Here is a 24,667-nt window from a genome sequence, read left to right as displayed (position 1 = left end):
TGCCGTACAACCCATAGGGTCTAGCTTCTCGATGTGCGTTAGGTCCCTGAAAATAATCTAGTGATCCTAACTTGGAGCAAGTGAAAACTGTAACCTGATAATTTAAATCAACAGTGTGGCTACTAGCAGGGCGGATACGGGGGGGGGGGGGGGTTGGATATCCACCCCCCTTTTTGAGTAAAAAAAATCGAAAAGTCATTTTGTTTGAAGAAAATAAATGTCTGAGGGACGGGAGGTACTGTCCATTCTCCTTCGCCAGCTTGACTTTTCTGACGCGACAAATCCAATTCAGCGTTAAGAATTGTAAGATCTATGTAGCGACCTATTAAGAACCACTGGATCATTTATAGGCTGTCTAGCCGGCCATTATCCACCCCCCATTTTGAAATCCTGGATCCGCTCCTGACTGACAGTGCTGAACGCAAGACTAGTTCCAGTACCTCGCGGTAAAAGCAGCCTTTTTGTTTTGAAATGGAGGCGTTTTACCGGCGAACTGTCACATTTTGACGAATGCTTAGAAAACTAGACCAAACCTAAGGCTATAATTTTCTTTATGAATCCCTCATTATCAAACAAATCTGTCATCTTTTGTACAGTTTTAATGTTGTACAGTTAGTCAAAACAACGACTGAACTAATCCTTTCGTAATTTTACTCGAACGAGTCATCACTACGATTGTGTTTGTTTTTGCCAGAACACGCGCATGCGCATACGTTATTCAGCACAGGTCCCCTGACTAGGGAAATGCAGTGACAACTTCTCGTGCAATAAACTAACACTACTAAGAGAATATTATGCTTCTTATACTAACTCAATCGGGAAAACCGAGTCTCTGGAAAATTTACCGGGCTTCCTGTGCTCGAGGATGAACCGTGAGGAATCTGGGAACAGCCTACCCTGGAGTTTGGGCTTCCTGTGTCGTCGAAACCCTTTACAGGAGACCAATGCCAGGGACTTGGAGAAATCCTTAATTTGAATTGCAAATGACTTGCAGGTTAACGGCTGGAAATTCTGTGGAGATTCTGGTGCATCCTGCAGAAGGAATGAAACAGGAAGCCATCTCGACTCCAAATTTTGCGTCCAAGCGAGAGAGAAAGGCGAAAAGATGAGCCAATCATCTGGCGAGAAGGGACCGAAAGGGAAGGACAAGGCCGGCCGTTACTCCTTTGGGAACGTTTTCGTGGACATACCTATTGGAGTATGTAACACTATGATCAAGATATCAAATCATTATCCATCACCATACAATCACCAAAACAAATTTATGAGAGAAAACAAGGGGGCGGGTTAATAGGTGTTCTATACTATCGGCGAGTATGACTCCGTTTTTTTATTTATTAGCATCATGATAATCATGATCATAATCATAATTACACAAAATATCACCATAATCATCGTCACTGTCATCATTACCACATCATCATCGTCATCATAATCATCACCATCATCGTCGTCAGAATCGTCACCATTATCACCATCATAACAATCATCATCATCATCTTCTTCATCATCATCATCACCACCACCATCATCATCACCACCATCATCATCAATATCATCATCATCATCATCATCATCATCATCACCACCACCACCAGCACCACCACCACCATCATCATCATCATCATCATTATTAACGACATAATCAGCACCATAAAGATCGTCATCATAAGCACAATTATCACCGCGACCACTTCCACCAAACCATGCCACTTACACGAATGAACAACACTTCTGCCCTAGGTTCTGAAGGACGGCGTGGATGCCAACATGCCTAGTGGTTTCCCTAAACTGAGTACGAATGAAAGCACCACCTGTTTCACAGTGCGTTTCCCCAAGTTCAACGAGACGGCGCTCTTCGACCCTGCGGTGACTAAGAATGTCGACTACGTGCCGCTGCCACAACCGACTCAGGGCGTCTCTCCAAAAACCAGCTCTCGAAGCGGAGCGTCTTCTATCAAGTGGAGCGTTGCTGTTGTCCTGATCAACCTTGTGGCTGCTTGGTGAAACAAGCTTTGTTCACAAGATAAAGTAAAAAAAAGTTGATTTTCTGCTAGCCTTGCTGACTTGCTGACGGCCCGCGGCTTGAAGCCCCTCCCCCCCCCCCCCCCTCCTGTACGGCACATGAAATGTTGGGGGAGGAAGAGGAGGAGAGGGACAGAGAGGGAGGGCGTTGAAGAGGGTGGAATAGGGTGTCCAATACTGTCTCACATTGGCCATTGGCCATTTCGAAATGGTCATCCTATGCTACAGTGCTATCAGATACTTGCAGTGCTAGATAAACTATAGTTATGTATTGATTCATAGGACCATCCCTCCCCCTGAAAGCCACATCCTACTGCATTATATTACCATTTGGCCATTTGCCACTAGCGCTTGACAAATGGCCATTCCTAATGACAAATGGCCATTCCTAATGACAAATGGCCATTCCTAATGACAAATGGCCATTCCCAATGACAAATGGTCATTCCCAATGACAAATGGTCATTCCAAATGACAAATGGTCATTCCCAATGACAAATGGTCATTCCCAATAACAAATGGCCATTCCCAATGACAAATGGTCATTCCAAATGACAAATGGCCATTCCCAATGACAAATGGTCATTCCCAATGACAAATGGCCATTCCCAATGACAAATGGCCATTCCCAATGACAAAATGGTCATTCCAAATGACAAATGGCCATTTCAAATGACAAATGGCCATTCCCAATGACAAATGGTCAATGTGAGACAGTGTTGGACAGGGCCGGCGGAGTGGTCCCATAAGTGGGGGGCGAAAGTTGGAGGGAGGGGTGTATGGTGGTTTCAGGAGAGCGGCCTCCTATTAACCAGGATATCAAGAAGTGATTAGCGGTTTGTTAATTGTGACTATAAAATCGGAGCCGCTTTCAAGATGCTGTGTAGTGGGCAGTGCAGGAATGGTTTCAGGGGAGGGGTGGGTGGTGCGCTATTTATAAGAACGCGGGGGGTAACATAGGTGCCCCCCCTGCCCCTCCCCTTCCTCAGCCCCTGAATCTTTTCGTCATATTAGTTTCAAGATGGCCGAAAATGATACCTCCCCCTCCGCTCTCCTGTCCTCTCCTGTCTCCCCGCGATTCTTGAGTTTTTCACTTTATCGCCATGTTTTGTACCATTACTTACAATATAAATTGTAAAAACTGACTACCATAGCAAGAGTTAGTAGAATTGATGGCAAAATTATCTTGAATGATACGAAAAAGCGCTGAAAAGAGCGAAGTTACAATCACAATCGTTTTCGAAGATGTGTCTTACCGCTAATTCACTAGACCTTGTTAAGGTACCAGTTTTGCCATATATTATCTTGTGCAAGCTTTTATAATCATGGAAAATAATAAAGTCATATCTGACGACTTCTAGGGGTTTTATGTTGTTTATACAGTTTTACGCAACGATGCTTTTCTACTTGTTAAACGCACGCTCTTATTGATCGATCGATCAATTGATCCGACCGACCGACAGACCGTCCAATTTTTTTTTAATATTTATCATTCATCGGATTCAATTCTATTACAACTATCATATGTGGGGAGCAAAATAAAAGAATGGAAGTCTTGTTAATCGAAGCTGGGGTATTTTCTCAGCATGCATTCGTAGCCAGTGGCGAAAGGCTTATCTTTAGCGAAAATATGTTCGTGGACATATAGCATATATTCTACTATCACCCTTCTAATCTCTCCTCTCCCATTTTCATTTTTTTATTTCTTTCTTTCTTTCTCTCTCTCTCTCTCTCTCTCTCTCTCTCTCTTTCTCTCTCTCTCTTTCTCTCTCTCTCTCTCTCTCTCTTTCTCTCTCTCTCTCTCTCTCTCTCTTTCTTTCTTTCTTTTAAAATTTGTGTTCCTACTGATACGCTTTCGAATATCATATCACGAAAACAATTAAATGAATCTTTAGAATGTACCTGGATATTTTTTTTCAAGCAGCCAAGAACAAGATATAATAAAGATATTCTGAAAAAGAGAAACGGTAATCAGAAAAACACAAATGCTTTTTTTTCTTTTCATTTGGCTTTCAATATTTTTTCTCTCTTTATTCCCCTTCCTTCTTCTTTCTTGGTTTTCTTTTTCTCTTGTTTAATCATATTTTCTAGACAAACAGAATAAAAACAAATTAATAAATTTTGAATGACCTGAAAAGTCTTCGACTTTAAATTTAGATTTCTTGATTACTATGTTATAGAAATCAAAGAAAAAGATTATTAATAATTTATTGTTACCAAGGCAATCAAAAACACTAACAAAGTCAGACAAATAATTTTAACAATATATAACAAAGGGAAATATAGAAAAATGAATATGATAGAACACGGCCTGTGTGTCAGTTACCATTCTGCTGTGAACATTGATCGTAAAAGCATGTCGTAAAATGAAGACCAGAAAAGATTCTCCTCTCCTTTTTTGCATGGTGCTCCTATTAACCAGGAGATCAAGAAGTGATTCGCGGTTTGTCAATTGTGACGATAAAATCGGAGCCGCTTTCAAGATGCTGTGTAGTGGGCAGTGCAGGAATTTCTATTGCCCTCACATCGGCCAAAGAAACAACGGAGATTCCATTTCTAAATACTGCATTTGTACCGACAACAATGATCTCCCGATACCCGTTAGTACAGGGAAGAATGAATTTGGTCTGGATGGCTGGGAAGAAGTAGGAGTTACTCAAAACGTCGAAAAACAAGTTCCAGATTGGGAAAAAATCGTTTGCAAAGGGATACCTGGGAAAGCTGGTGATACATTTTGCCAAGATCAATGCGCCGGTATTGGTAATATGAAAGGTTGCCATTTTGAACATTGCACTTGTACAGTACCTGGATTCGAAATAACATGGCCTGCTTCAAGGGAAACTGCCCTTTGCTCTCTTAATGCATACGGGAGGACTCTGGCTTACAGTGAAACAAAATGCCAAGAAAAATGTAACAACGGAGAATGTTATTTTATGATATGTGACTGTCAGTAAAATTATGCTGTAATCCGCTTTTATCATGAATTATAGCACAAGGAATTTAAGTTCAAAAAGGTGTAGTAGAGCTTAAAAAGAAATATTCACTTCTTCCATTACTTAAGAACACTACTTAAAGAACAAACTTCGTGCCTTTTATAAGGCGAACACTCGAATCTTTACAAGTAAAAGATTAATGCATGAAATGATTATCGGTACCTACATACATATAAAATGCATGAATAAAGAATTGGGTTTCGGACCATACTGAAATTTGACAGAAAAAGCAGATAAAGCTGGTCAAGCTGATAGGCTGTAATCTAGGTGGAAAGACCTTTGCGACGGGATTTGAATAAATACATCTATCAACCCCCGTACTACCAATGCATGCCTTTAAGGCATGTTCATGGAGCGAGCCACCAGAAACAACTCCTAGCATTGCTAAGCCATTGCTCTGTGCAAGACGTCATGAAACCAGGCGCGTTAACTCCTCTCCACTTAGCTAACAAAATATGGGTCATTTCTTATTAAGTTAGTTCCAGAAAATATCGATACCCCCCCTCCCCCTGGAGGGGGTCGGAGGTATGACTCCCCACCCCCTGAAAAAAAACATAAATACAGTAACTGTTAAGGAAAAAGGGCGTTTATGATACCTATGACTTCACCCCTCCCCCCCCCCCCCCCTCCCACACACACACACACACATACACAAACACTTAGCCAAACTAAGGTACGCGCCTGAAAACGATTACAATAGTATATGATTTTGTTATGTGTTATTAGTTTACACATATTTGCATTTGGAATTGCACATGAAAAGAGCTAGGCTATTTTTTTACCGGTGTAGAAAATGCGCCAACATCATGGATGTTTTCTCCAATGCTAGGATTTTGGCTGTTTGCTAGTCGCTCAAACATTCTTTGGTACAATATTTCGCCGTGTCTGGTGCTCTCCGTGTAGCTCTGTTCACCCCGTAATAAACTTCTGCCACAGTGGCGGTGCCACAATGTCACCCCCCTTGTTGGACGAAAAAAAAAGCTTTTTTGAAAAAAGAAAACTCGTTGCAAATTGTTACAGCCGAATTCGATGTATCGCGAAGCTTTCCACTGGACGAAAACCAGACAATATTCGCTGGCATAGGCACATGAGCTCATCAATGAGCTCAGATAAGAAAAGGGGTTATTAGGGAATAGCTAGTGAGCACCGGGTGCCGTATATGAAGGGTGCTTTCATCCACTGAATCGAGTCATTTGCGACGCCTGCAAATATAGTACGCAATGTGTTGGATCCTTCCCATGAGCTTTTCAAGTTTTTTGGCAGCGCTTTTGGTTCTCTGTAATTCAAAATTTTAATAAGTAACCCGATTTTCACAAACAGGGAAAATAAAAGTATTCTCAAAATTTTGTAGAAGAATTTGTAACATGAAATATATTTTCCTTAAATTCTGAAAAAAAAATATATCGCGACAGAATGTCAAAAAGGTCAAACCCCTTTCTAAATCCTAGATCCGCCACTCTGTGCCAAGCTAACTGCAAACGATTTGCTTAGTGTCCCGTGAGACTCTTAAATTGTCTCCCTGTGCGTCTCTTGTATTTTCACATGGTGCGCTGCTTCGCGCTTTTGTCATGCAGCGTTGCAATTATAGAGGTCAGACTCCCTATGACACGAACCAAGACATCAAAAAGCTTCCCGTTACCAAATTGATTTCGACGAAGTCTCAAACGAAATTTTTTAACTTCCTTTGTTCTCTTCTATGTAAAATGAGATCCTTCTTTGCGTTATTGCTTCTTTACCTAGCTTTTTTATTCCGAAACAAAAACCAGTTCAACAATATATAGACTAAAATTAAAAACCATTTGTTCCACTTTTGAGTGCATAGGCTAGCTCAAATGAGCATAAACTGTGAGGAGATTTGTTATAGTTTTCAATTATCAATTTGAGATTACAGTTGGCAGTAAACTCCGACTCCGATTCGAGATACCGAGGGTTCTAGCTCGAATCTCTCATAAATAAAACCTTCCCTTTTTAACCAAAAGCCCTATTTCTAGCACCTGTTTTACACCGGAAACAAGACAGTGCATCATTTTGCTTGCACTTCATTGATAATGAAGTGCAAGCAATGAGCAAATATAAATAAACTATACTAGTTAGTATATTCTACATAAACCAACTAATTTTCATATCATAACCTTTTTAACCAAAATCTAAGTAAAATGTAAACCCTTTTTAACAACTATCCTTTCAATTTGAAGCAAAAAGTAATAGATAAAAGTATACGTGTTATTATAAGAATTCGTAATTTTTCAAATCAAGTTTTCTCTTCGCTTACGCACAGGGGAACCTAAGACTCCAATCAAATAGTCATTATTGTGAAGCACCAAATGAGTTCTCTGTTTAAGTTAATGAACACGATAGTCACGTTACACCTGTCGGATGTTTACGGTTAGGAATCGTTATGTATTGAGGGTTTCTTACGGAAAATCCAGTCACAAATGTGTTTTATATAAGGTAAGTTTTCACCGCAATATCAGCTTTTATCGATTTAAACTGAAGCTATTTTATCTTCTCTCCCATTGTCTAGAGTTGATAACTTTTATCAGTTGAAATCGATCCTGGGGTCTCTCCTTTCTTTTAAGCAAACTCAAAGGGGAAATTCTTTACCTTATTCTGTTTGAAATAGTTTTTCTATTTTAGATTGGAATTTTCTCATATTTTTCAAAAGTTGAAAGTATGTCGAAGTGTCTTACATATTAAAGTTCCCCTATGTATATCTTAATTTCTTCTAATTACTTTTTTAATTTCTTTTTAATAATTTACGAAATATAAGAATTATAAGAAAACAGTTCAGTATTCCATGAGAGTAGCAAAAATAATAGTAATTGAATTATTCGAACTTTAAGCTACGTCTGGCAACATCCTATCTAAAGTCAAAACGAAAATATGACCTTATATCTGTAAGATAACTTCTCTTCCCAAAGACTGGCCCGAAATTAGCGAAATGCCAGAAACATCGGAGAGATAGAAGTAGATCCTGAAAGAAGAAAACCACCAATCTGAAACGAACTGGATCAAAGATGCGAACACATTGTTGACCGTTTGTTTTGTTTTTAAAGGGATATTAAGCACTCCAAGGGGTTTACGATGGCTTTGCTTCCAAAAATACTACTTGCCTGTTCGATTTTGGAATTTGGTGAGTAAATAAATAACGTAAATGAATGATTCTCGCTTGGAAAAGATGAGTTTCTCTGGAAAGTCAGCATTAAAGTATAGAACAATCATAGCGGGAATGTTCTAAAGAAAACATGGTCATTTATTTTGAGACATTGTAAAGTTAGTTAGCAAAAACAGACGCGCGTTTTGTCCACTGTTCTATTAGCGCACATGATAGCAAATCTAAACTAAAATAGAAAATGCACACCTCAAGCGATATATTATAATGAGCAAAACAAGGCAACCGCTAACCAAACATAACAAGAAAACAAGAAAACCTATTTCACACTAATAGCAAATTTAACCATGTTAAGGTATATATTTTGTGGAAAGTATGGAATATCGAGTCTAACATATTTACATCTTGATAATCGGTTTAAATATAAATCCCGATATGAATTTGCTAAGTTGTTATCAATTCTTACTTTAATTATGGAATGCACCAATGGGTAAAGCACAATTCATAGCTAAGAACTCCATCTCTGAATTCCTCCAACGGTGGGACACGTTAAGTTAGCAAATGATGTACCGTTTGATAGCAATGAGCTGTGAAACTCAGCTGAAGTTATCTAGTAAACTAAGGCAAATGCAAATTTTATTCAATTTATGATACTGCAGCATGTTTTGAATATAAAAAGAAGGTTGTTTTCATTTTCGTGGGGCTCAGATTTTTTGCGCCATATGAGCATAGTTTTTTAGTTTTTCCAGGAAAAATCTTCAAGTGCGAAAAGCTTAAAACTAAAGTCGTTCTATAAAAGGGTTATTTGATTTTTTTTTCAGCGAGAAAAGCCTCTGGTAGCGATCCGGAATTTTCTACCATCACAAACCTAGAAACCTGGGCAGAGGCAAACCTGAGCTGTCAGCAAAAAGGCGGGAACCTAGCAGTGTTAGATAGTGGCGGCAAGATATCACGTGCTCGAGCGCTTGCGCGAAGTAGTCAGGGCCCTCTCTGGATAGGTCTTAGCTGCGACGTCAATCAACAGTTGTCATGGGTTACCGGTGGCTCCGTCCACTGGCTTCTTGTCAACTCGAGGGCTACCCCACCGGCGTGTTATACGTTGAATACAGGGTTTTATAAGTTCCAGAGACAGGATTGCAATGGAACTTTTGGTTACATATGCGAGGGGTTAAGCAATATAGGTAAGCCACAACTCTCGGGTCAAACGGACAGAAGATTAACAATATTAAGGGGGTGGACCTCGTTATGTCTATTGCTCTTCAACAACAAAAGGCAAGGCGCGTTCCCAGGATTGACTGGGGTGGGGGGGGGGGGGGGTGGGGGGAGATGCGCAGTCATAGGAATCAATGGAAAAACAGTGTTTGAAGATTGCTTATTAGGAAATGGCCCACTTTTTTGCCGCCAAGGGGGATTGTGTGCACAAGGTCCCAGAATAATACTTTGATGTGGAATCAGTATGTGACGTGCCCATTCAAGGCACACGAAGAAAAAGTTGTACGTGTCATTTCAAAATCGCATTTCAATTTGATTCACACGCTTTTAGCAACCTCTTTCCTTTGCCAATAATATAAAATGCATTGGAACCTTTCCATCAAAAATATTCATCTTAAGCAATAGGCAGCTATGTTATATGTTAATCCCGTAATAACACAACAGCAAAATTTTATTGTAAAAAATGACGCATCTGATATTATGTCTGAGAAAACGTGCATGTTTGCCTCGTGCGTGTTTTATGTGTTGGGTGTGTTTGATGGGTTATTTTAAGAAAGCTAATTCATAAGTGCTTTCGCCATTTTTAATATTGCAACGAAAACGCTACTATTTAATTTCCCATATCATCGCAACTTCATTTTGCTCACAGCAGGAAATATATCAATAACACGAAGCACGCAAACAACGGCACAAACCATGACAAGTTCATCCCTAAACGCGAATAGTCAAGTGACCAAGACGCTTCCAAGCCCGCAAAGTACATCGGGAGATCACCCAAGTACTCCAGCACTTTTCGAACACGTGACTACATTGCGCACGCATGTACAGACGGCGACGCTCGCTGTTACCCCGACTGCGTCTGTCACTGTTAAAGCGTCCAGGACAATCATATCTAGTGCTGGCATTGTAAGTTATTTTGTAGCTGAAAGTTATATTAAAGTCATTTTTGAGACCAAATAGGTAATCTTTGACGAAAGATGACAAAGTTCGACTTTTTTCTCTTAAGACTTCTAATTCTAATACAATTATTTTGGAATTTCGTTTTCGTAAATTTAGGTATGCATTTCCAAATGCATATGGCGGAAATGCATACTTAAATATAAAGGTCTTATTTTCCGGTCGCAAGTTATATAGAGGTTCTACAGTCAAAGTTTCTCATTTTTTATTATCTGTTTCGATCTTTTATTCTTTTTACGGAAATACTTTTGAAAGGAATTGTTGAAAAATTGTTTCAAGAATTTAAATTCAGTCTGTCCGCCCCTATACCCGCTTCCCCCGTTTATTGTCTCGTTTTGTTACCACGTGCTTTGATGTCTTGTAGCTGGGTGCATTCAAGGAGCGAATCTCACAACTAAGCGTGGAAGACAGAAATTCAATGCAGGTATAGATCAAACACAACAGACATTTTCCCTGCGCCTGTCAAAGATTGGTCTTTTCTTTAGTGTACCTTGTGATTTTTCGCTGATTGCAGCACGTTAACCCTGACCAACTAGTTATTCTACGGATTTTTTATTAAAGTTTTTTCTTGACCTACCATTATTATCATATCAAACTGTTTCTTTTAAACTTTTGTTTTTTGTCCTTGCTCGACCATTTTCTTTTTTGGACAATACCATATTTTGGAGTCCGCTTCAATTCTTCTTTTTTTTTTTTTGGGGGGGGGGGGGGTTGAAACGTCGATGACGTTTCAACCCTTATTTGAATTTATCTTTCACAGCAAGTTTCTAAGGCTTACGAGGGGATGGTGGATGAGCTTGCAAGCCTTCAACAGGTTATGGGCACTTCGTCGCGGATGGCGATAGTCGAGGATATTGAGTCATTCGCTTTGGAATACGCCGAGCACCACATAGATGGCGAAAACAATCGACTGATGATAAACAACAAGAACATTGGTACTTCTATTTGGTTATCCTTTTAGTCGCAGTTATTGTTATCATAATCATCGTTTATCATCATGATCATCATCACCACAATCATCAACGTTGTTATCGTCACTCCAGGGAAACCCATATCAGGGGATTCCTTTCTCCTTGAGGGACCGCACCCCTACCCCTCAGTAAATTTATTCCTTCCTTAACCTTTTCTAATTGTTTACTTGTTAAATTCTTTTAACTACATCTTTATTTCCTCTATACTAAACTTTGTGTGTTCTTTGTTTGTCAGGTATCGAGATGATAATCGTAGATCCCACGAACTCCTCAACTTCAGATATCACCCTTCCCAGTGAGCACACAGACATACACGATGTGCAGATAACCTTGCCATCATCTGTCATCGGTAGCCAAGGTAATGAACGATAAACAACAGTTTCGGATCCGGGGAGGGAGAGTGATCATAGGGACTTTCTTTCACCTCCGCTTCACACAATTCACATTAAGTACTATTTCTATTTTGCGAGCTAAAACTTCAAATACAAAAACCCTGAAAAACTGAACCCCAAAATAACATTATTACCGGGGTGCACTTTCTTTGTGCTAAGACGTGTCTTTCAAATGTAATCAAGATAAGATAAATTATAGAAACAATACTTTAACACAAAATATCACTTTAAGTTTGCGGGAGATTGAGTTACCAAAGCTTTGAGTGTGTCAACATTCCACTGTATGAAGACATAATACAATATTCCATATCTTGCAGAAAAACGGATTGTGACGATTATTTACAAAGACGACCTAGTCTCGTCGTCAGAAACTAACACAGATAACGGGTAAGCGGCTTTGAGTTGCCTGATCGAGGTTTCCTCTTCTTATTTCTGCAAAGTGCAGATATTATCAAGGACGAAAGATTTTGCTTCAGCCTACTTCTTAGTGTGTGCGTGTGTGTGTTTGTGTTTGGAGGGGGGGGGGGTTGTATCTATTTCATTGCGATTTGGAAAGTCTTTTTTCAGTCAGTTTTATGTTTTACGTAATGTTATAGCAGCTCGATACAAGACAGGGAAATAATCTTTATATAATTTTCTATATACTTTCTACCGTTAGCGTGATCTGAAAAACTTTGTACCGTGATATCGTTATGCGGAGGTTTCCCTGTAATGTCATATTCTAAAAAAGCATCAATTTTTATATGGTAGTTTTGAAAAATCTATTCTTTGTTATATTTTGTAATTGGAGTTAACAACTTTGTTTTTACATAGTCACTTTTTTATTTCTTTTTGTAGTTGTGTTACAATTTTGAATAGAACTAATAACAAGGTGTGGCTGACTATGTGTCCAATGGTTCGCGATTTTCTCACAAGATTAAATGATATAAGAAATCTATGACAGCAGCTGCTGAATAGGCCCGAGGCTATGAGCACCTAAATATATCAAATCAGACCCCTTCCGTCCGAAAAGGACGCCCCTGAACGTAATTCTATCGAATCGCCTGGTAAGATACGAAAGGGGAATTGCGCTAAAAAATCACGTGACCACTTGGGTGGCAAATCCAAACCTGAACAAACACAGAAATGACGGCGCCCGACTGGCGAAAGCACACGACGACAAAATGTTAAAATTAAAATAAACCCTTTCTGAAAAAAACAATTCTAGCTTTATTCGTAAATGCTAACTAGATAAGTTCCTTTTTTGTTAATTTACTGCTAAAAGCGTGGTGCGAGCGAGTTTTCAATCCAAAAAGTCACACGGTCTCTTAGCGCAAGTCCCCTATTATAGCCTTCTTCCCCGTTCATCTAGGTTAGCCCAAAAATCCCTACTTGTAAGGATAATATTGCTTCACATTTTCCTCTTATATATTTTTTTTCAGTGAGCGCAAATTGAATACGAGGATTTTGTCATGCTCCATCCTTCCGCGCGTCACACCCCCATTTACTGACCACGTGAGGCTGGTATTTCCACACTTGAAGGTAAATAAAAGTTGTCGAACCCTCATTTACTGACCACGTGAATCTGGTATTTCCACACTTGAAGGTAAATATATGCCGTTGAATCCCCATTTACCGACCACTTGAAGCTGTTTTTCCCCACTTTAAGGTAAATATTCACAGGAGATAAAGGAGAGAAAGGCGAGTGTTCTACTTGATCGGGAATTGTACAGTTATTAGCCCAAGGTTGATTTACTTCTGATTTTGATTTCTACCCTAAAAATAATCATAGGCTAAGCAGACGATTTAATAGATATAGAGAGTATAGGTTTCAATATTCTATGTATTTATTAACCAGATAAGATAATCGCATTCATTCAGGCTCGTCAACAAACAAAAAAAATGTTGCGTTTCTTTCAGGTTATAATCAAGAAGTTTTGGGTGATCCGATTATTTGATAGCTGCAGCCTGAAATTGATACTACTATTAATCTGACATTCCTTCTTTAGAAAACTCAAGATACCAGTTCTTCTGATTGTGTGTTCTGGAAGACGTCCAAAAAGTAAGTAATAATTAAAAAACCTGCAAGATATCTTTAGCGCGACGCGCGCTACCGTGGCTACCTTAGCAGCACATGTCGCTCTTTAGGGAAAATCGAGAGCTTCTTAGGAACCTTGGTGAGAAGGAATCGTGCGAAGGAAGAGTGGGAGAGAAAACAATAGACATAGAAGAAGGTCGAAGTAGAGAAATAGGGACAAGGGTTGGGTAAACGCATCAATATCGTGCGAAGGAATAGTGGGAGAGAAAACAATAGACATAGAAGAAGGTCACAGTAGAGAAATAGGGACAAGGGTTGGGTAAACGCATCAATATCGTGCGAAGGAAGAGTGGGAGAGAAAACAATAGACATAGAAGAAGGTCACAGTAGAGAAATAGGGACAAGGGTTGGGTAAACGCATCAATATCGTGCGAAGGAAGAGTGGGAGAGAAAACAATAGACATAGAAGAAGGTCGCAGTAGAGAAATAGGGACAAGTGTTGGGTAAACGCATCAATATCGTGCGAAGGAAGAATGGGAGAGAAAACAATAGACATAGAAGAAGGTCGCAGTAGAGTAATAGGGACAAGGGTTGGGTAAACGCATCAATATCGTTTTGGAAAGAATAGCCTCCCTTGCAGAAGTCTATTTGTCGATGTTGTTTCGCGCTAGAAAAAGCAATGCGTCTTGTTTAGTCTGGAATAATTTAGCTCCAAATAACTCAAGGTACCTCCATTTGAGGTAGTTTGCAGCTTTATCTTTATTTTACCTAAAGAAACTCTACTATTCGCCATCAGTTTGGATCAAGTTGGCGCCTGGTCGGAGGAAGGATGCCGCGTAGTGACGTCATCGGCGACACAGACAATCTGCGCCTGCGATCACTTGACAAATTTTGCGGTCTTAATGCAAATGACACCAGAAAAGGTAACGAACCCTCACCTACTATATCAAAACACCCTGACAAGTTTTTTTTTATTGGTAGGGAAGGGTGAAAAAATGTAGACTAGTTTATTTCACGCTTTGAAAATTGAGATTTAGGCGCAGCAACTTGTGCATAAATCATAAAAATATTTGGAAATCGTTCTCGGCGCAAATAGCGAATGGCAGTTATAAAACCAAGGAACCAAGTATATCTATATGTTTTTACCAAATGCAGAGAAATAGTGCTTCATATCGATTTGTTTAACTCCTATACAATATGACTGCTTCGCTGTAGTAGGGGGAAGTTTGGATTTGATCAGGGTCATGGTCTTATTGCTTTGCTGTAGTAGGGGGAAGTTTAGATTTGATCAGGGTCACGGTCCTATTTCTTTGCTGTAGTAGGGGGAAGTTAAGATTTGATCACGGCCATGGCCTTCCCAGCTCCTCAAAGGGTTTTTTTCGCCGGTCAAGATGACTAAATCATTTCGTTTACTTTGTTGTGATGATCTCTTTGCTTGAAGGTTCTTGAAGAGCATGAGCTGGGGCTTGCTGTCGTCTCGTATGTCGGCCTCTTCCTCTCACTTTTTGGTGAACTTTCCACCATCATTACCTACCTTACATTTCTGTAAGTAAATCAAATAAACAAAATGTTAAAACTCAAAGCTTCTCTTGCCGTAGCTAGGAAACTTTGTCCAAGGGAAGGGAAACATCAGTTTTCTCTTGTATTTTCGCAAGTTCTTTTTGAAAACTTTTATGAATCACTTTATGAATTGCAACCATCATTTCTCATTTTATTTATCAGGAATCGCCAACTGGAGAAGACGCAGATCCGTGTGAACCTCGTCGCCAATCTGGCAATGGCGCAGATAATTCTAATGTCGGGAATCAACGCAACAAAGAACCGGGTAAGTGGGCTACCTGTGGAAACTTCAAACAGTTCTTTCCTTATGATATCGACTTTTTCTACCCCGGATGCTAAAGGCTAGTCATGCCTAGGCCGCTTATCGACCAAGAGATAGGGTGCGACACTCGGTTTGTACCCCCCAACCCGTTTATTTTTTTCGGCGGTTCGACTAACCTCCCCCTCAACCGTCAAATTTTGACTTTAATCGAAAAAAATATTGTTGATTTTTATAGCGCCTTCTAGATAAATGAAAAAAATGATCGAAAGCGCTACCCATACTACCCATGTATCTACCGGAGAATCGAACTCGTTTCAGCAGAGGAAAGGCCCCATACGCTGACGCGCTAACACACTGGGTGATTCCCTTTCTTCATTTAAAGTTCCGTGATTCCCCTTCTTCCTTTAAGGTTCCGTATCAAAGTGTCTCATAAGTATCAAAAAGGAGATATCAAATTTCCCTCGTAGATTGTTTGCGTTGCCGTCGCAGCATTAATCCACTATTTCTACCTCGCCGCGTTCTGCTGGATGCTTATTGAGGGCGTCTACTTGTATCGCCTCGTGGTCAAAGTATTCCAGACAAACATGAAAATGAAATATGCTTACTGCTTCTGCTACGGTAAGACAACAGTCAATTTCATTTTCATATTATAATCATCAATGTCATAATTGGCATTATCTTCATCACGATCATTGTAATCATAATCATTATCTGCATTACCTTTATCATTATCACAGTTGTGATAATCACCACCACCACCACCACCACCACCATAACAACCACCACCACCACCACCACCATAATAACCACAACCACCACCACCACCATAATAACCACCACCACCATAATAACCACCACCACCACCACCACCATAATCACCACCACCACCACCATAATAACCACCACCACCACCATAATAACCACCACCACCACCATAATAACCACCACCACCACCACCATAATAACCACCACCACCACCACAACCACCATAATAACCACCACCACCATAATAACCACCACCACCACCACCACCATAATAACCACCACCACCATAATAACCACCACCACCACCACCACCACCACCATAATAACCACCACCACCACCACCACCACCATAATAACCACCACCACCACCACCACCACCACCACCACCATAATAACCACCACAATAACCACCACCACCACCACCACCATAATAACCACCACCACCACCACCACCATAATAACCACCACCACCACCATAATAACCACCACCACCACCATAATAACCACCACCACAACCACCACCATAATAACCACCACCACCACCACCATAATAACCACCACCACCACCACCATAATAACCACCACCACCACCACCATAATAACCACCACCACCACCATAATAACCACCACCACCACCATAATAACCACCACCACCACCATAATAACCACCACCACCACCATAATAACCACCACCACCACCACCATAATAACCACCACCACCACCACAACCACCATAATAACCACCACCACCATAATAACCACCACCACCACCATAATAACCACCACCACCATAATAACCACCACCACCACCACCACCATAATCACCACCACCACCACCATAATAACCACCACCACCACCATAATAACCACCACCACCACCATAATAACCACCACCACCACCACCATAATAACCACCACCACCACCACAACCACCATAATAACCACCACCACCATAATAACCACCACCACCACCACCACCATAATAACCACCACCACCATAATAACCACCACCACCACCACCACCACCACCATAATAACCACCACCACCACCACCACCACCATAATAACCACCACCACCACCACCACCACCACCACCACCATAATAACCACCACAATAACCACCACCACCACCACCACCATAATAACCACCACCACCACCACCACCATAATAACCACCACCACCACCATAATAACCACCACCACCACCATAATAACCACCACCACAACCACCACCATAATAACCACCACCACCACCACCATAATAACCACCACCACCACCACCATAATAACCACCACCACCACCACCATAATAACCACCACCACCACCATAATAACCACCACCACCACCATAATAACCACCACCACCACCATAATAACCACCACCACCACCATAATAACCACCACCACCACCACCATAATAACCACCACCACCACCACAACCACCATAATAACCACCACCACCATAATAACCACCACCACCACCATAATAACCACCACCACCACCACCATAATAACCACCACCACCACCACCACCACCATAATAACCACCACCACCATCACCACCATAATAACCACCACCACCACCACCACCATAATCACCACCACCACCACCACCACCACCACCACCACCACCACCACCGCCACCACCACCACCACCACCACATTCCTCCATCACTCGCATTTCTTTCTCGTCCATAGAGTGAACAAACTCAGCCACCTTGTTAGTCTCCTGTGAAAATAAATTCAGTAATTTGGAAATTTCAGTTGCACTGTGTACACTGCTTTTTACTTCTGAAAAAACAACACCTGCCAATGATTTTGCTATCTCAGTTAGTCAGAAAAACGTAAGGTAAACAAACTGATTGGATAATCACAAACATTGACAACTAAACATTGACTACTATACAGTAGTTCCCTTCACATAACAACCTGTTTTTTTTATTATTTTTTTAATTAAGTTCTTATATAAATGGTACTTGCTTAAAACAGGTTCTTATATTTCTATATATTCATTGTAACAAGACAAAACTAAGTTGACCAAGCTCATAAAATTACTTTAAAATACAGATGATAATCTTAAATCAGTAGTATACCTTTTAAAAATTTTCACAGTAACCCCTCCAATACGAATAAAATGGAAAATGTAGCCTCAAAAGCCTCTTATGTGGAGGGTGCTGAAAATGAAAATTTTAGGCTAACAGGTTCTTAAACTCAGATTCTTATACATGAAGAACTACTGTATGGCTTTTATTCCCTAAACCCTTCTATTACTCCTATTGGAAGTATTTCTTCAAGACACCTGGAATTACCATTAATTAATACCCCTTGGATCTTGTTATTTCTCCCTTGGATTTACCAATTTCCCCCCTCCTCCTTCAATATGACTTTTCCTAGTTTTCCCCCTTGGGTAAATTATTATATAAGCCCATGGATTTTTTTTATCATTACCATCAACACCATCATTGTTGTTATCATCATCATCATCATCATCATCATCATCATCATCATCATCATCATCATCTTCATCCTCATCATCATCACTATCATTGTTGTTGTTATCACCATAATCATTATCATCATCGTCGTCATAATAATCGTCATCACGCTATTCGCTATCATCATCAGAAGGAGTTACATTATCATCATCATCATGTATAGTTTTAAACCTTTTTGCGTATTTTTTTGTAGGATTTCCGGCACTAGTGGTGGTGGGTTCACTGTTTGCTGCAGCATTTGGTACCGGGGGAATTTCGACTTACGTCAACGAGCATTTGTAAGTTTGCATAAAAACTAATCGCTACCGTATCCAGATTTTGAAGATGTCGTAGATTTTATATACTTATCTTTTCCTTTTCTCTTAATTATACATATTTATTTTTAAAGCCTATGCTATTATTTATCAATCTACTTCTCTAATATGCCGTCTTTTAAAAAAATCCCCCTGTCTTGGCTTCTTTTTCTAATGTGCGTCCTTTTGATACCAGCTGTTGGCTCGCTCATGCAAACCACCTTATTTGGACATTTGTTGGTCCCGTGGTTGCTATAACAACGGTGAGTGGTTGAGTGAATATAATGACATTTATGATGTTTTTTTACTATTAACACCCCCTGGAAAGCCTTTGTGACTTCACTTTGCGTTCGATTGACTCCCAACCGAGCTCGAGTATTTTCAAGAGACATCACGATACTTGATGTTATCAATGTATTATCAACCCGTTGCCAAAATGAGGCCAAACACACACAAAACGAGTGCAATAAATATATTAACCCTATTCAGACTGGGGGGGACTCTTTAAGCCCCCCCCCTCCTGGAAGATTGCTATAACTTGTGAACCATAGAAGCTATTGGTTTCCCAAAAACTAAAAAGTAGTGATTTTTTTATATTTTGGTCCTGTTTCTCAGATTTAAATGCCTCTTTTGACTTTAAAAGTTTGTTTAGGTGACAAGTTTCACAACAGCGCTAGAATTTTTAACATCGGATATTTGGGGGGAGGGGTGGGTAAATTTTGCTCTCACGAAGCTGTTGTTAAAAATGTCACTAGATTTACTAGATGACACTTTAAAAGCTAATATTATGCATTTATCATTACTATGAGCAGTAATAAATGCATGCAAATACTTTTTTTGTAATAATTACAGTTTTTTTTGCAAAAACCATAAGAATCCAAAAATGGCGGAACAAAGATGGCGGACCCAAGATGGCGGAAATTCTTCCCAAAAAATTATTATTAAAGTTTTTATGGCCCTTTTGCATTATAAAGCCGTTAAAACGATGATTTTGACATATCTAAATGATGTAAAAAGATTTCAACCCGATATCTGATAATTTAGGCTATGTTTGAAAAAATATCTAGACATCGTATTTATGACGTCATTGTGACGTCCTAATTCATTCGACTATACCCAAAATAGGGCGTGACACCTCTTTACATGCTGGTGATCATTGTCTGTTACTTTGATTGTCGTAGCCTAAGCGGTTCATGAAATACGGAGGGGGGCTCTTTTAGCCCAACCCCCTCCCCCCCCCCCCCTCTCCCCTCTTACTGGACTTTAGAAGCACACTAGCATACACACATTGGCACCAGTCGGGCCAAGACGGGACGCTAGCACAGTCTATTACCCGTGCAGTTCGGCAACCATGGACAGCTGTTTCGTCCTTATTAGGACTCGTCAGCATGGCATAGCCGGTTTGCCTCAGTTAAACTTCATCGGCAAAAAAAAACTGCAGGGCGACTTCGACTCGAACGAAGTGCTTTAAACCACAGCTTAGATCCATGTGGGATCTAGAGCTGCGACCGGGCTAGCGTGATGCCAATTGTGCGGATCACTCATGCGACCTTTGCTAGTCTAAAACTCCGTCGGATAGCCAAACTATCCTTGCGAGTATGTATACACAAAATGTGGACTTTAAAAGCACCTAGCATACACACACGTCTTTGCCCGACTGGTGCCAATGTGTGTATGCTAGTGTGCTTCTAAAGTCCCCTCTTAGTCACAGACAGCTCAAAATAGCCCAGTCTTAATAGGTTAAAAGCGCCACTTTGTTTAAGAAGGTTAGAGTAATCAGTTAACAAATTGCACTTCAAAGACACATGACATTTTGAGTGGCAAATTCAAGCCGCTAAAAAACAACAACATTTGGATCAGCCTATCCCCCCGTCAAATATCAAATGGTCCGTCTCTTTCGACGAAAACACATAATGCATGTACATGTTGCAGGCGAACCTTGTCATCCTGATCACAGTGATTCGTGAGATGTCCAACCTCAAGTCAGTGAAGACCATCAACTCCATTAACATGTCTAGCATAAGGTAATTAACAGTCTTCTCGCCAGGAACAGCACTGCCATGCAATCATTGTAACCGAATACTTATTGCTGAGTGGGTGCTCAGTCATTAAAAGTTTCGAGCTCTGAGAAATTAGATTTCCTTTCATTGAGAAGGAAGGGTTGGTAATGGATCTTTTCTGTAACCAAACAGTGAAAGAGATGCCCGCGCGAAACAGATTGTTTTGAAACCCTAAACTTAGTAAGTGTTACGATATACCTATCTTAGTAAGCAACCCTCTGGAAAAGACAAAGAGGAATCGATAGAAAAAACAATGAAGATAGAATGGTATTTAGTAAAAGAATATAAATGATGCTGTAAAACAGCACTTCTTTAATCAAGGCCTGTTTTCATGCGATTTAATCATTCGTGACAGGACCAGTGCTCGGGCGTGTATGATTCTATTGCCCTTGTTTGGAGTCACGTGGCTATTTGGGCTACTCAGCCTTGGTAATGTCGGTGGTGTCGCCGGGCGATACGTCTTCACAATCCTCAACTCCTTACAGGTGATTCTATATCCTACCTATCGTCTTTCGACAATAGAATACTTTGCGCTAAGAGATCACGTGACTCGCGCCCGCTCAGGCTTAATAGCAGAATAACAACAAAAGCAACTTTTTAGCACTTACAAATAACGGCAGATTTTTTTTTCCAGAAATGGTTTATTTTAGCTAAACATTTTATTCTTTCGTCCGTCGTTCCTTAATGAGATGGGCGCAGTCCATTCTGTGTTTATATCGTTTGAATTTGCCACCCTAAAGGTCACGTGATCTCTAAGCGCAAGTCCCCATCAAGGAACTACATACAGTTGATCTTGGAAAGTTTGTCCTCCTTACGACATTTCCAATTTTCCAAATATCACGTGACTATTATGTATTACGCCTACTACAAACATATAGCAATTCCTTCCAGAAAAATGAAGATTTTAATTAGAAACGTATTACTATTTAAGGGCGGTGCCTATTAAAATCCGAGAATTATAAGATTACTTGAATACCTTCTGCGGTGACAAGTTAATACGGTTACCAAAATTGCCTTTTCTGATTTTGTAATGCGTGTTTATTTCCCTTTCAGGGTTTCATGATCTTTGTTTTTCACTGTGTCAGAAGCACAGAGGTAAGAATTAAAATTATATTGTAGCAACATTTCATTAGTTTCTCATTGCAATAGGTGACGTTTTTTAAGATGACGTTTTTTTATTGGGGGTATGCACCTTACCCCTTGTATAAGCGAGAATAAGAACCATTTACACTATTTACAATACAAAACTAGGTTAACACGAGTTACGTGATGGTGCGCATAATTGCGCTTACAAAAAATGTCAGGGTTTTTTTTTTTTGCTTAACCGAAAAATTGACAAATATGTTTGAAGGGGCCATTTTACCCGTGTACCTATCATTCCGATTACAAGATTATCACGTGTTCGCCAATATATATTGAAGCTCCCGGATAATCGCGTATGCGCGTAAATGGGATATAAAATAAATAAATCCCTTCTTTGGCTCACTGTGATATCGGCGGATAATGTCCGCGGATGAGAAATGCGAAAAGTGTATTATGCGCGCGCTTACGTGTTCACAGGACAGATATCACTTCGCCTGCACGTTATCGACTGATATTTGTACTGTGAAAATGTGCACGTGACCCGTATTGACCAATGAGCGCGCGTGAAAATTCTTCACTGGAATATAAGGTGAATAACAAACGAGACGTAAAGTTAATATGTTACAACAAGCAAATGTGTAAAATTATGATAATGATGCATTTGGTCATGTATTTCTGATGGTTTCAGCTACGGGCTGCTGTTCATTTAAAGCTCTTCAAATGGGAGAGCTCCAACAGTCGAACTCCAGACAGTAACAGCACGCCGCTCAAGAAACGTCAAAGCAGCAAAACAATGGCCGCGCCAAATAAGGTCATACCAGGAGCCCGTATGCAGGGCAGGATTCACAGTACAGCGCACTCATAGGGTTACCATATAAGGTTATGCCAAACTCCCGGATGTACAGAGCATGATTCATACAACAGCGCACAAATAGGGTTGTCATATAAGGTTATGCCAAACTCTCGGATGTACAGAGCATGATTCATACCACAGCGCACTAATAGGTTGCCATATAAGGTTATGCCAAACTCCCGGATGTACAGAGCATGATTCATACCACAGCGCACTAATAGGGTTGCCGTATAAGGTTATGCCAAACTCCCGGATGTACAGAGCATGATTCATACCACAGCGCACTAATAGGGTTGTCATATAAGTTTATTCCAAACTTCCGGATGTACAGGGCATGATTCATACAACAGCGCACTAATAGGGTTGTCATATAAGGTTATGCCAAACTTCCGGATGTACAGGGCATGATTCATACAACAGCGCACTAATAGGGTTGTCATATAAGGTTATGCCAAACTTCCGGATGTACAGAGCATGATTCATACAACATCGCACTAATAGGGTTGCCATATAAGGTTATGCCAAACTCCCGGATGTACAGGGCATGATTCATACCACAGCGCACTAATAGGGTTGTCATATAAGGTTATGCCAAACTTCCGGATGTACAGGGCATGATTCATACAACAGCGCACTAATAGGGTTGTCATAAAAGGTTATGCCAAACTTCCGGATGTACAGGGCATGATTCATACAACATCGCACTAATAGGGTTGTCATATAAGGTTATGCTAAACTCCTGGATGTACAGGGCATGATTCATACAACAGCGCACTAATAGGGTTGCCATATAAGGTTATGTCAAACTCCCGGATGTATAGAAATAAGTAAGGTATAGGTAGTTCAAAGAATTGTGCATATATGATTGACAATGCCACAGTGGTTACACAAAATAAGGTCAAACCATTTTTTCAGCTGTAAATATTCCTAAAATAATTTAATTCCAAGTTTAATATACAGAATTGGATTCAAACTATTGTCTATTTACACCCAGTAAATGTCACGGACAATGAAGCAGGGGTTCTGTGATCTGTTTTGATTGACTGGTTAGACATTCCTCGTAGATTCTTCCTTAACGGGTCCCTGACACCTGCCATTTTGTCACCCTGGCAAAGTACCTTGTGTTAAGATGAATCCATTTCCATCGGCTAGATCTGGGAAGCTTTTGCTATAATCTTGATTTGAATTTGTAAAAGAAGTTTTAAACTTTGTTCTTAGATCATTATTTCGAAATGTCATCGTATAAATTTTCTGCCAAAATTGAATTAAAACAATGACAAATGTGTGACTGACTAGGACACTTTAACGTTATTAAATCTGGACAAATACTAAAAAGCGAGAGCAAGCACTGGGAACAGATAAATAGATAATTCGTTTATGCGTTATACGAATAATATGTCAGTGGAGCCAGCAAAGAATTTGCTTATGTTGATATTCAAAGAATTATCGTTTGTAAATAAAAAAGTTTGCTAAATGTTACTGCGAGGATTGTGGTTGATATGGTATACAGTATTTTGCTGTAATTATTTATGTAATAATTTATTTAAACGTTGGTAACACGCGAGCTGTGATTGGTTGAGAAGAGCTGGTTTAACGCAAATTGGACGCCGCGCGTAC

At 40.1% G+C, this 24,667-nt stretch overlaps 2 protein-coding genes across 2 annotated transcripts in view; both read left to right on the top strand.

Moving 5' to 3' along the window:
* The window catches only part of LOC116613214 (skeletal aspartic acid-rich protein 2), a 7,016-nt gene extending 4,960 nt beyond the window's left edge, over window positions 1-2,056 (top strand). Inside the window, exons 5-6 of the mRNA XM_048734374.1 lie at window positions 995-1,198; window positions 1,744-2,056. Of these exons, the coding sequence (XP_048590331.1) occupies window positions 995-1,198; window positions 1,744-2,007 (468 nt within the window). The 3' untranslated portion in view covers window positions 2,008-2,056. The remainder of the gene's footprint in view (window positions 1-994; window positions 1,199-1,743) is intronic.
* Window positions 2,057-7,853: 5,797 nt separating this feature from the next.
* LOC5505462 (adhesion G protein-coupled receptor E3) lies at window positions 7,854-24,405 on the top strand. The gene is made up of 19 exons (XM_048733973.1): window positions 7,854-8,151; window positions 8,952-9,311; window positions 9,992-10,248; window positions 10,664-10,723; window positions 11,060-11,234; window positions 11,506-11,628; window positions 11,980-12,049; window positions 13,084-13,183; window positions 13,651-13,703; window positions 14,476-14,602; window positions 15,121-15,224; window positions 15,402-15,504; window positions 15,969-16,119; window positions 18,955-19,039; window positions 19,251-19,317; window positions 20,987-21,078; window positions 21,470-21,599; window positions 22,168-22,209; window positions 22,886-24,405. Exons 1-19 carry the CDS (start codon window positions 8,103-8,105, stop codon window positions 23,060-23,062), a joined length of 2,325 nt encoding a protein of 774 aa, XP_048589930.1. The 5' UTR covers window positions 7,854-8,102; the 3' UTR covers window positions 23,063-24,405.
* Window positions 24,406-24,667: the final 262 nt, after the last annotated feature.

This window comes from Nematostella vectensis, chromosome 11 (genome assembly GCF_932526225.1).
Source record: "Nematostella vectensis chromosome 11, jaNemVect1.1, whole genome shotgun sequence".
NCBI lineage: Eukaryota > Metazoa > Cnidaria > Anthozoa > Actiniaria > Edwardsiidae > Nematostella > Nematostella vectensis.
Note: the sequence above shows the minus strand (reverse complement) of the source record. Positions and strands in the feature narration are given on the sequence as shown.

Bases quoted from the DNA above. Each gene is read 5' to 3' on its own strand.
- LOC5505462 (XM_048733973.1), top strand. From the start codon at position 8,103: ATGGCTTTGCTTCCAAAAATACTACTTGCCTGTTCGATTTTGGAATTT. The intron at 10,724-11,059 runs GTATAGATCAAA...TATCTTTCACAG, and splicing joins AAGACAGAAATTCAATGCAG to CAAGTTTCTAAGGCTTACGA. The intron at 11,629-11,979 runs GTAATGAACGAT...CATATCTTGCAG, and splicing joins ATCTGTCATCGGTAGCCAAG to AAAAACGGATTGTGACGATT.